At 39.8% G+C, this 13918-nt stretch overlaps 1 protein-coding gene across 1 annotated transcript; it reads right to left on the bottom strand.

Annotated features, from left to right (window-relative positions):
* Window positions 1–3053: 3053 nt before the first annotated feature.
* Window positions 3054–9654, bottom strand: hoxb4a (homeobox B4a). Its single transcript, XM_077557595.1, has 3 exons — window positions 9631–9654; window positions 5829–6393; window positions 3054–4636 (listed from the first exon to the last, which is right to left on the bottom strand). The coding sequence occupies exons 2-3, from the start codon at window positions 6226–6228 to the stop codon at window positions 4362–4364; spliced, it is 675 nt and encodes a 224-aa protein (XP_077413721.1). The 5' UTR covers window positions 6229–6393; window positions 9631–9654; the 3' UTR covers window positions 3054–4361.
* Window positions 9655–13918: the final 4264 nt, after the last annotated feature.

Here is a 13918-nt window from a genome sequence, read left to right as displayed (position 1 = left end):
CTGAAACTGACCCCCCTTTTACCCCATAAAGGTGATTGGCTTCCATGGCAGTTTGTCTCTGACTGCCCGCGGTTTACAGTGCTTTAAAACTCGGCATGTTACGACTAAGGGGCCAGGGGGCTCGGCAGGTCTGGGAATGTCCGAATAAGCGGAGGATGCAGAGCTCTTGCGAGGTCAAGGCGGGTAACATAAGGAGGGGGCTAACCACAGGTCAGCCGCTTGCTTCAGAGTCACTCGACCTCATCGGTCAGAAAAACGTGTCCCCTGTTTGAACCCATTCTGGCCGCGGCCCCGTTGACCGAACGTCAATCCACAACACACTGTGCTGCTTTTCGGTGTAGCAACTGCATATTTTCCCATTTGTTTCTCTCGCTTCTCCGAGAGTTGAATCTAGCCGTCGATAGCTTCTATCCCCTTGAGACAGACCAGAGCTTCTGCCCTTTTATTTCTAATCCAGTTCAGATTGATTTATTTTGGGGTCAGGCAGCGGCTCTGCTCAATAGATAACAGAGGCCTAAGAAAGCCGGCCCGGCCCGCGTTCGTTTACAGTCATTTAAAACAACAACAACAATGTAATCGTTTTTCCTTCTTGGACTTAGAAAGTATAGCTAACCACTAACCAGCATCAATTTGTGATGTTTTGTTTTCAATTTTATTTTTTTTGTATTTGTATTTCTGTTAAGGTCTTTCTGGTTAGGCCAACATATGATTAAAAATCATAACTCACATTAACACATGCAAGAAGTGGCATATTACGCAATAAAACAGATGTTAAAACACCTACAGGCCCATGTGAGTGGCAAACAAATGTAGAAGTGACGCTTTTGACGCAAAGGTGGGCGTCCACATGTTATATAAACACAGAAGGAACAAGAAAAACACAACCACCATAAGCTGCGGTCTGTAGCCTATACAGAAAAGCGCATGCGCACTCAGACGAACACACGCGCGCAAATCCAAAGCCCCAACCGCGATTCCTCGAATTCTACCAAATGCGCACAGGGCAATAAAACCATGAAAATGCCACCGAGTCGTCACTGAACAAACAAGAGAGCCAAAATACGAAAGCGGAGATGTTAAAAAGGAATTTCTAGGCCTTACCTCGTTTTTGAAAGTCTTCTCCATACAGATTTCCCTATATGTGTCTTCTTTCCAATGAGCAGGAACACTGTTTTTCTTTCTTAAGTTCTCGAAGGGCGTAAAAATAGCCCCTGAATGAATGGCTCTAAAAAGTGTTCTTTCTTGAGTGTTAAGTGTTTTGTTGGAGGAGGGGGTTGGTTGTCTTCCAAGACGTTTTCTTTCTTTTTTCTTCTGTTCCTCTGTTCCGTGGCCCCACGCACCTCCTGACAGAAGGCTGCGATATGACAATAGAAAAAGAAGACGCTTTAAGAAGAACAAGTGATTAATGATTGTTTCTTGTATAATTCTCACATTTTTCTTGTCGGAGCCGTCCTCTCTCTCCTGTTTCCCAATAATGGTGGCGAACGTTTCACAGGGTGAGGACATCCTCACGAAAATACACCCTCGTTAAAAAAAAGCAACAGAAGGTCCCGCTGATGTGAGCTTGAAAACTAAATGCTTCCAATCGCACTATGCAAAGATGAACATTAATTTTACGACTGAATAAAATATAGGCATGTTTATGCAGAATATATTTTTGACATGGTATATATTCAATGCATAAATTGTGTTTTGACAAGTAGTATAAAGCACGGAGATGAAAAGTATTTGAAGCAGAATGCTATTAGTGCGTTCAGTGTGTTCAGTTAAACGAGCTTGTACATGGCGCAGGACAGGTACGTAAAGATGCAAGCAGAATCCAAGTATATGAGACACTATTCTAATTTGTTTTGTTGGCCATTCGAACACATGTACGCGTGCAATTTGATACGGGGCGTGTTTTTTTTTGCGCTCCAATAGACTTTCATAAATGGAAGAAAATAGATAAATGGGCAGAGGGAGTCTCTCTGGCAAGAGGCCTACGGAGAAATCAGCCAACATGTAATGGAGAATCTTCTCTGGGCTGAGGAATACGAGTGGACCAATTTGGGGGGCACATTTTTAGTTTAAAGTTCATCGAGAGGAATGCTATTTTCTCGCCCCACACCCTCTCTTGCTATTTATTTTTCGATACCTGCTCTAGAAGAAAATTAGAATTAATATGGGAGCCGAGCCTTACAAAAGAAGTCATTCGTCTTGTTGATTATCTATTTGCTTGTCAGGGTTTGAGCTATGGTGCCGACTCTCTCCCTTTTTTACATTACAGGGGGCGGGGAAGGGGGGGTGGTAAAACACACATGCGCAATAACGCTTATATTGGGAACAATATAGTAAAAGGTTCTGCAGAAATTATATTCATTAACACATTTTTTTATGTATGAAGACCACAACCAATTTTTTTTTTCCTTAATCCAAAACGAAATGGTCCCATATTCAGTGTGTCATTGTGCCGCACACTGCCGTTAAATTAACGAGGGAAAGGGAGCGAAACAGAGGACGCTTTGTGATTTAAAACAAGATTACAGAACGTAATGTACCAAGATCACGAGCAGGAAGGCAAAATTAATCATCGTGAGCCCTGATTTCTCAAGACAATTCGCGTTTTGTTTTTGCTGGGGAAATCATACTGAACAATAGTATTTTATGCACATCTTTCAACATCACATTTGCTTCAGATGACAGCTGTCAAGGCAAAGCCGAAGTTTATTCCATTTTTAAAAACCAATGTGAAATAATAATCAAGGGAACATATCAAAAAATAAAATTGTATTTTCTGAGAAGAAAATAGAGCATATTGGAAAACAACGCATTTCCATACATGTATTTATTTTGTATTTACAAATCGTATAGCAAAGTAAGACAACACAGATGCAACATACAATATTGTGAGGTAACACGTGCAACGCTGTCCCTATTATTATTATTATTATTATTATTATTATTATTACTATATATATATATATATATATATATATATATATATATATATATATATATATATATATATATATATATATATATATATATACATACAATAAAAACATATCTTTGGAATGTAAATAAAATAGCATAATAAAAGTAAGAGTTGTGATAATTGACATAAAAAGGGGAGGGGTGCGCGTATTTAGAAAAAATCGTTCTGACCTGCAACAAAGGGTTCCTTATTTTTTGTGATGTCTCTGAATAGAGCAATATGACATTATATTTCGAAAAGGTCAAAGGATCTCAACAGAACATTTCGTTGCAAGTAATATTTGCAGCATGTCCTCTATACAACTCGTCTTATAATACCCCGAATTAGAATGCTTGAAAATGCGTAACTTCATTGAATGATGTAAGAAAACGTTGCCAAAGTGCAGCTGAGGTCATTTTCTATAGTGCTGTATTTGTAGTGCGTATACTTTGGACATATTTTGCAATTTAAAAAATCCTTTGGATTTACTTAATTCAAACATATGCATCGGTTGCACATGATTGAAATGTGTTAGACTAACATATTTATTTACAAATGTATTTATAGTTATTTCAGTTTACATATTAATCATGTGCAACCGATTTTTTGTGTGAAAAGTGTCTGGGCATCTGCTAAACTGTCATAGTCTATTTCTGCACTTCTGTGTTACGTATCAGAAAAGAGCGCTCCTTCTCATTGTCGTAACAAAACGTAAACCATTTGCGAGCAATGCTGAGCATTGGAAACGAAATGAAACAATTAAAAGTCTATATTTGGTCAATAAATATCATATACATATTGATCGCTTTTCTTAAAAAAAACAAAAAAAGTGTTGGGTTTGGGAAGAAAGGACAGAGCTTAGCCTGTTTTACTGTATATTTACAGTGTGTTACTATCTATATCTTGATAGAAAGATAGCTTGGTTACATTGCGTGTTGCATCGTGCAAGTGGCTTGTAACAACTGTCAAAACGGCAGAATTGCGTTTAGTTCCATTCCCATCCATTCACCATCCCTTCACTGATTTATCTTTACAGCCACTGAATGAACAATTTTTTTCCGAATTTGACGTTATGAAATATTTTACCGTGTAATCGAGTGTTTTGATAGGCTATAATTTAAGGGCGAATCAACACAAAACATGATGCATTGGAAATGTAATTAAGGTGGGACACAATTGATTTGCATCTTCTTTCAGTCAACCTAATTGTCGAGAGTTTTAGTGAAAGGTGAACTCCCACAACGCCATAATGTGAAACATCGCTGACGATGTACAGGCTCAAAGGCTTTCAAGTCAGTGAAGGTTACTCCGGTCCACAGTTTGTTTGTTTTTTTATCTACAGCTTCGTTGATTTGGATGGCAGTTATGCGGCAAAGAGCAGCTGCATGGACTCGATTTCTGCACGTGGTCAAGTGGAGCCAGTTAAAGCTTGGGCGTTTGCGTTATTCCCAGAGCGAACCTTGGTGTTGGGCAATTTATGGTCCTTCTTCCATTTCATTCGTCGGTTCTGGAACCAGATTTTGATCTGGCGCTCTGACAGACACAGTGTATGCGCTATCTCCACCCTGCGCCTGCGCGTCAGGTATCGGCTGTAGTGGAACTCCTTCTCAAGTTCCAGAACCTGCTGGCGGGTGTAAGCTGTCCGACAGCGCTTCGGTTCGCCTCCTGTGTAGTTTGAACTCACTGCGAGAGAAGAAAGGAACCTGTTACTACAGCAATCAGAACAATAATGATCGTCATCATCATCATCATCATCATCATCATCATCATCATCATCATCATCATCATCATCGTCATCATCATCATCATCATCATCATCATCATAATACAGTGCAGACGGTCTGCAGGCGGAGCTGTAGTGGTGGGAGTTACAAATAAAAATGTTAGAATTCGGGCCAATTAAAATATTGTGATTCTAAATATTAATACTGGTATAATGGACACGAATTAATTTATATTGATAAAAAACAACTGTTTCTGCAGATAGCCTTTGTGGTCACGTGCTCTTGAATGCTCCCCTGACACAGTGACAAAAGATGTTTCGATTTGACATAAAACTGACGGCTAAATGTAGCCGACATTTTGTGCAAGAGCTGTGCTATCTGGCCATGCATGGAATCAGATCATCTGAATTTGGTTTTGATTTTGATGATGGGATAAACAAAGGAAGCACAGCCACGACGCAGTGCAGAGACAGTCCTCCTCTCGTTTAAATTGGAGGACATGGTAGGGGCGTTGATTGTCTGCCTTGGCATAAAGGTGCAGGGTACGATCATGACTACAATAATTTTTTTAAATCTCATTACATTATAGCTGCACTGTGTTTCCAGACATTGGCTAACATCGTGGAAAGAACAAATCGCGTGTACAGACAGCCATGCAGGCAACGACAACACTGAAAAGATATAATAGATGGCGGTATTTGCCTCTGCATTAGTGTTTTACGGTGAGCTCCATAAACAGGAATATTTCAGCGGCCATAAAACTTGCCCTCCCCTGGATCATGGAGTGGGGAAGGAAGGCTCGACAGTGTGGAGCGCACGGTTTATACAAACCTACCACTTAAAATCAAATTACCACAGCATAAAACCTAACTTATGAGTTCAGTCTGGGTTGTCATAAAGCAAGGACTCGAGCCTGAGATCGGACTTCAAAAAGGCACTTCAGCGTAGAGGTGTAATAAAAATTTATGGAGGGTGTAATTATGTTGGCCGTGAAAACAGACGATCATAAATCTCCAAGGACCACTATAGTCGAAGTCGAACCGAGAGGAAGCCGTAGATTGTGACCGTGGACACCAAGACGACGGCGAGCGTGGACTTGGACTAGAGATCAAGAGAGCGAGAAGGAAGTTTGTATGCACTGCAACACTTACCGATGTTTACATGGACTTTCTTCATCCACGGATACACCACGGGGTCCTTTTTAGTGTTTGCGGGTGAAAACGTGTTTTGGCCGTGAGGCGGCTCCTCACGCGACAGAGGCGGGCTGGGTGTCACCGAGTCCCGGTCCAGTTCAACTCCCATCTGGGGAATGACGAGGTCGCGAGGGGGCATCGCCGCCGAGGCGGGCTGACAATGCGCGTGCTGCGGCTCCGCTCGCTGCTGGTGATGGTAGAGAGCAGAGTCTGGGTGAAAGGAGATGGGCTCGTGTCTTTGGGAGCCGTAATAGTCCGGAGAGTTGCTGGGTAGGTAGTCGCTATGTGAGTACTCCTCGCAGGGTGGAAATTTAGGGTCCACATAGTTGGAGTTGATCAAATAGGAGCTCATGACCATTAACGCCACTCGTTATGTGGAATTGAAGCTAATATATAATTTAAATTTATATCTCATCCCTTTACTCGTCGGTCATTCCTGTTCCGCTGAACCCTCTCTGTCAAGTGAACAAAGTTAAGCGGCCACGTGACAACTGCGAGCCAATGGGACACGAGCAAGGGCGCGCTGTGGACAAGGAAATGAGATTAAGTGTACACACGGCCTGTGTGCTCTCGTTCTTCTCCCTCTTCGATCCCACCTCATGCATGCTGCCCTCCCACCTCAACATGACATGCCTCCAAAGAGAAGCAGCACTATAACAGGACATCGTTCAACTTCAACAAAATCACGAGTTTCCAGCTAATTCTTGGAAATGTGCATCACAGAGAATTCATTGATCATTTATTGCCATGTGAACATAGTCTATCATTGTTTTCCTATTAATTCATTATTTGTAAGTAACTGATAATGTAGGAGAATGGCAATGGCATATACTCTTGTATGGCCACCCAAAAGCTGTGCCTGTTAGAGACAAATCTATATCATGATAGGGAAAATTCATCAACCAATAAATATTATATTGCCTCTTCAATCGCTTGAAGGCCTTTTCATTAGCAACAAGACAGCGTTCTTTTCTTTCGTTTGTGCTCTTTCTGTTTACCTGTTAAACTAGCGCGCGCGCACTCACATGCACGCGCACATTTTAATATTCCTGACACGGTTAATGCACACCACATTTCAATGTCTGCAAAGCTTCACTTTTCCAGTCCCTATATGTAGCTCTCAATATAGCCATGAATATTGATATACAACATGTAGCCATATACTAATGCCACATTTAGGAATAATATTTTATATGCATGGACCAATAAAACTATGCCTAATAACAAAAGAACATTATGGAGCATCAATAATTGCAGAATAACGTTTTAATGTGTCTCCAAATGCTATTTCATTTCACATGATGGAGACATACAACTCCTTTGTTTCAAGAAAATCGACTGTTCGGTCGCATCATTTTTCAACAAGACAAATCATAAATAAAGTGTACCGGGGGAAGGCCTGTGGAATACTAAAGTGGTGTATATTTGAATTAAGTTTAAAAAGAAACAAGAACAAAAAAATACTCATAATTGGAAGGATTTTTCACACACACACACACGCACACGCACACACACACACACACACACACACACACACACACACACACACACACACACACTCACACACACAAAAAAACGCTGGACAAATATAATTGACAAATCACTTGCGACCTAAAGGCCTCCTTTGGTGGCAAATTATCTCAAATTCGAGGTAATAATGAGAGCTATTCTCACAGTGTCCATCGATGCCGTCGTGTATAAATCTACTATATACTCCCCTAGAAGCGAATTTGTGATTGCTTTGAAGAATTTGACACAAATCCGGATCTACAGGGTAGATATAGAAGACAGGCTCTCTCAGGTTTCGGCAGCGTCAAATGATAATTAGTACTCTCAACTGAAGACTCTTACGTGTGTGTATGTGTACGCCTACACTTTTTGTGCTGTTCTGAACTTTAATCATATGTTGTTCACGAGATTCTGATAAATTGCTCGCTTCTGTGTCACCATGCACTGCCTCAGTCTCATCAAACACAAACTAAATCATCAGGCCCGGGGGTTGCATTTTACCAGGCTGACACAGTAAAAAATAATACGTAATTATAGCCCGTAATGCAAAGCACATAGCAAGGAAAAAATGTCATTATAATAGTAGGCTAATTGTTTAAGTATAATGTAATTATTAATCACAACAAAGAAACATTTTACATGCATTTTTATTATGTTGCAATAATAATAATAATAATAATAAACTATTACTATTATTATATATTATATATACAATCCATCACGGAACTGAAAATACCCACACACACACCCCGCCCCCCTACCCGCCCTGTCATTTTTTTCAGTGCACAAAATCAGCCATTTTACTATTGCATTCTATTCCCAGGTGCGGGCACATTCACCTTGACCTCCCACTCTGCCATCATCGCAGGTATCGATCAATGTGCTGTGACACTTCCCTGCCTATGTCAAGTTTGTCAGCAACAGCTTTTGTTTAGGCTGCACAGCGGAGTTCACATAGAGGTCAGTTTGTTACCAGAGTCCCTCAGAAGCCCAACCTACTATCCAAACATGACATGAATACAACAACAAAAAACGGAATTAAAAAAACGTATTTAATCCGTACGATATTCATTGGTGTTATTATGTTTATGCTATTAATATGATATAATTCATAAAAAAATAAAACGACATCATTAGTGAGGTCACATCCTTTTGTATGTGCTTAATGCAAAAACATACAGAAGCTCTTGAAACTTGACCCGTATACACAGACAGACAAAAATTTTAAAAATAATTTTCTGCAAAAATAGCTCTGAAATGACGGTATTATTTGCAATTTACAATTTATTCCTATAGCACCTATAGGGAGAAGATGGCCTTTGTTAATACGAACCTGTATGCTGCTTAAATGCAAAACTAATTTTTGGTCCTGTAATGTGTTGTATCTGGCAACAGTGGCTATCAATCTTTGAAAATCAATTTTAAATTTATTTTCTACAAATCTCTCTCTCTCTAATATATATATATATATATATATATATATCGGAGATCCGTATGAACATATAACAACAACTTATTATATTACTTTTTAGCAGGCTCCTTGATTCTTTAAGGTGTAGATGTGTATGTGTGTGTGTGCATACGTGCGTGCGTGTGTATGTGTGTAGGCTACGTATGTGCTTATTATTTATATCCAAGTCATTAAAGTTACATACTAAGTAAAATTTAAATTAATATAATACAGTGAAAAGAGAGAGTGGCTCTTATATGTAAAAACAGTTGTCAATGTTTTGAAATATTATCAAGAGGACAAAGCAGGGGCAACGGAAAATAAGAAAAATGCAGCTTTGCGCATGTGATTTGAAAAATAAACCCCATTCCCAGTTATTTTGTTATGCAGAGTGAAAGGAAGAAAATGAAAAATTTGAAATTCGCAGGCCAGGGAAATATATCAACGCGCAAATAGCCGCAAATAGCAACAAACCATTAGACTATAGAAAATAAATAAAATAACATACGAAACATGACATATAAAACCTTCTTGTTTGGGATTAAAATGAATAGGGGCGTGGAAATGAATTTTTAGCCCTGTATGTAACACAATGGTGGTTGCACGTGGGGGAAATTAAACTCACAGCTATACGTTGTAATTAATTGCAAGACGCCACAGCTGTGCGCCCTAGAAGGATCTGCAGCACGTGATATACCCTCTCGCCACCTGCACCACCTGATCCACGCATGCAGGCACATAAACACTAACGACAAGAGGGGATATCCCCACCCTCCCTCCAACAAGACTCTCGATACTCACCGTTGTGTAGCTCTCCAATCCGGCTCCGCGTTTAGCCAATTTCCATCCTCTTGCTCCATTTTTTGTCTTTTTGAAGGGGGGTAGGGGGGTGGAGTTCATTTTGTTGACAAAGGCAACTCCGGTATTCTCAGCATGCTTTCTCTGCCATCCATTGAGACGGTCCGTCGACATCTCCAGGTGTCAACAAACTGGAAGGAGAGATGAGAATTCGTTGTAATTTTCCACACTGCACTCAGTCCCACAAGCGCACAGAGAATATTCTTCAGTATAGCCGCCAGAGCAAACTGTAAAAAATAACATTGAAAACGCCCTGTTGATGATATTCCAGGAGCATCGTGACACCACCACATGATTCTCCCGCAGTGCACAACATGTGACGCGATCGCCATTTCGGACCGGGCACAAGTCTGGCAGGTTCCTTGCAGTATTTGCTAGCTATTAATGCAAGCTGGGGCTCAGGGCTGCTGAATGTGTACTCTCCAAAGCATTCACTCACATCGTGCGTGCGTGTGTGTACTGAAGTTTTCCAATTAATCTGCCGGTAAGGCACACGCTTTGTTAAACGGGCGAGGCTCGTCCCCTGTTTTCAACGTCATAGTGACTACTGACCTCCCGTTCACCCCGAAAAAACAACAACCCTTTATTTCCCCCACCTCTCTCCAGCCATCTCCACCCCACCCTTCCATCGTCTGAACCCTTTCTTTTTGCCACTTATCCAATCTCTCTCGCATAATCCTTCGTTCTGCATTGTGATTTTCGCTCACTCTGTCATAGCAAATTGAGTTGGGAGTCATTAATTTGAAGAAAAATGGCCAATGGCTGCGGTGGGGGCTAGTCTTTATATCGCTCTCTAAAACAGATTTGTCTTCTCTTCGAATGTCGTTTCTCATTTCCTTTTGTCGTGAAACAATTAATGACACACGGTAGCTTTAGATTCGTGTAGAAAAATGAGAAAATATTTATAAGGGGGGAAAAAAACATTAATTGTGCTGAAATAAAAAAATATCAAGTGCAAATATAAAAAATCTCCGGAGGATTTATTTGTTTATTTGTTTATTTGTTTTTTTGTTTATTTGTTTTTTTGTTTTTTTGTTTTTTTGTTTTTTTGTTTTTTTGTTTATTTATTAATTAACATATAATATTTTTTACTTGGATTCAAATCGATTATTGGGCAGATGTGCACATCTTTGTCTTAACGCATTTCACAAAATTGTTCTTGTCATTTTCCCGCATACATCGTGCCTGTTTGATGGTATGCTCTTAGATAAAATGGCATGGTGCTTATAGCCTAAGAAAAAAACGCCCATTGATTGGTTATCACTCAGGCTGCATGACAGGGAGATCCGACCTAAACCCATGTGGTGAACTCGGGATGAACCAAGAGGAAAGACGGCGTCCAGATGCAATGTATACTTTTAGCAATGCATCCGACATTTTATAAATGAGGAAGCTGACTTGTTGGGCAAAGATATAGCGAATAAAGGCTGCAATTCAGAATTGTGTTCTCCTTATGCAAATGACTAACAATATTATACATATTCCAACACCAAAAATCGGTTAGTTGGTTGCCATATGACTGAAAAGTATGTGTGAAGTCAAATATTTTTTTTATTATTTCTTAATAATGAATCAGAAAAATACACAGTATATTCTGTAGAGTAAATTTGACATATTTACAGTGTGGCCAAATAGACTCACTCAGTTTTAGAGTAATATTTACACTTGGAAGAGAGTAAAATAAAGAATTGAAAAAAATAACGACCTTCAGCTTGGGAGACAGCCAATCAACTAGAATCAACTAGATCAACTTGAGCCACGCAGCTCCTGCTAGGTGCTAGTAAACAACTCGGATCAGATGGAATCTTCCTAACTCTAAGACCAAAAATGATGTTTATGATCACCTCTTGGATAAAAGCAATCAGTACGAGGGGCATAGCTCAGGTGGTGTGACAGTCTCCCAAACTGAAGGTCGTGAGTTTGTTCCTCAACCCAAGTGACTTTTATTTATTTTTTTCAATTCTTTATTTTACTCTCTAAGAAGTGTACATTTTATTCTAAACTGGGTCTATTTGGTCCCACTCTAAATAGAGTAAAATTTACTTTAACTAGAGTCAAACTTACACAACAGAATTTACTGTGTAGTAATAAAAGTGCATGTTTGCATGAATACCTGAATTGACTGATAATGTAGGCTACATGTCGCTCAATTTACTTTATAGATAAGAATTTATTACGTATATGATGTCTTTATTCAGTCATGTGTAATAAGAAACCAAATTAACCGCATCTCTCCTTGCATGAGATTCAGCACTCAGATTATCTGTACAGTCCACATGAGTACACTACTACTACTACTAAAATAAGAATAAGAATAAGAATAAGAATAAGAATAAGAATAAGAATAAGAATAAGAATAAGAATAAGAATAAGAATAAGAATAAGAATAAGAATAAGAATAAGAATAAGAATAAGAATAAGAATAAGAATAAGAATAAGAATAAGAATAAGAATAAGAATAAGAATAAGAATAAAAAGAAAAAGAAAAAGAAAAAAAGAAGAAGAAAAAGAAGACTGTAATACTTGCTTTTAGGGGGAAATATGCATGGGCTTATTCATAAATTACAGATGTTAGCAGGTGTTAGCAAAATTTGCAGCCCACACCAAACCATCTCCATGTCACCCTATAGCTACCTTAGCCCTCTACATCCGACCCCTCAGTTTTACTTTCCATTCACCCCACACTCACTCACTCAATACATTGTCCCTAAAAAAGGAAGGTCATGTATTCACCTCTCATTTGCCTCCTGTCAGCGTTTCAGCCATCTACTCCATACCCTCCCATTTTTGTGTTTGACTTACAGCAATTGGCTTGGAGAAGAGTGCGTTGCGAGGGCGGAACCCACTCACGACAGTAAACTTTTGACCCTTCAACTACTTGAACTTTCTCCCCCGGGCTGTAGTTGACACCCAGGAATTCTGCTCTGATAATAAGGTTGGGTGTTATAGTTCTATATAGGCGAGAAGCCTGGTGAAAAGAATGACTTGCGGCATTGCAAGGTTTTACATTGGAATGAGACCACCACCAAATTAAAGTCGATTTGAACGAGAGTCCAAATGAAACACGCTTATCTTCCACTCTGCACTTCACACTCCAAGATATAATTCAATACACACCTCTATTTACACTCCACTACACATCCAGCAACATTCTGATGAGACTGACGTGTGGATTTTAACGGATATGGGAGTTAGGCTCTTTGTAGTTTATGGACTGCATGGCTCATCTTGTCCTCCTGGTCTAAAGCGGTCTCTGGTGGCAGCAGGGGAGAGCTGCATCCTTTGGATATTCCTCAGAACAGATTTCCAGTATACCACCAAATTCATTGCAGGCCTATAAAGGATTGGATGGATTCAGGTGTCGTGGCGAGACTTCTTCAGGAGTGCCGTGAGAACATTTTCAATTTCACGTCATTTGCCTGAAAATTATTATTGAGTACTGCATTATGTTCATCTATTTATGCCCATAATGTCTATAGCAGAAGAATGAAAATGCTCTTCCATTAAATGGCAGAAGAGCCTACCTGAGTATATCCACCTGTGGCCCTTTGAGTCCTGCAATATCAACTCCATCTTCAATTAAACAGACCCATCAGACAAGTACATTTTTTATTTTTAAAAAAGGGCATCATTATTTTAGTGTTTTTATTTTCTGTGAAATGTTCTTTCATGGTGGGGTCTACCGTGAAATTTTCCTCACGTTAAGTAGCTGCCTTTATAGGACCAATAAAGGGTGAGACACACTGCGTTTGCAAAATACAAATCGGCTACTAAATACTAGGTACTGTATTGAACATAACATCTGAAATTCATACGCATATATCTTAAATGTACACATTGCCACCCGCAACAATAACTACCTACTGTCTAGTTGTGAGCTCTCCTTTGTTTAACAAATCTGTGTGATGTATTTATCCAACTGGCCTGGGACGCAATTTGTTTGCCTGCGGTAAACTTCCTTTCCCTGTGACCTGGAAATTGGGAACATTGATGCACAAACAAAAGCAGTGAGTTGTTAGCGTATTTTCGTTCCTCCGTATAAGTGACATGTACAAACACACACGGGAGGGGGGTTGATGACCGTTTCCTCCCACGCCCACGCATGTGCAGTGCGGCTGAGCCTGTCTGGTGACCTCGCAATGACTCCTGCTTGCTCCATTATTCATGAGCCGTCATCACACACAGTTCACAAAGCAATTATACTGGAGCGGAATGTTTAGAGCAAGGTGTG

The sequence above is a fragment of the Vanacampus margaritifer genome, chromosome 2 (assembly GCF_051991255.1).
Source record: "Vanacampus margaritifer isolate UIUO_Vmar chromosome 2, RoL_Vmar_1.0, whole genome shotgun sequence".
Lineage (NCBI taxonomy): Eukaryota > Metazoa > Chordata > Actinopteri > Syngnathiformes > Syngnathidae > Vanacampus > Vanacampus margaritifer.
Note: the sequence above shows the minus strand (reverse complement) of the source record. Positions and strands in the feature narration are given on the sequence as shown.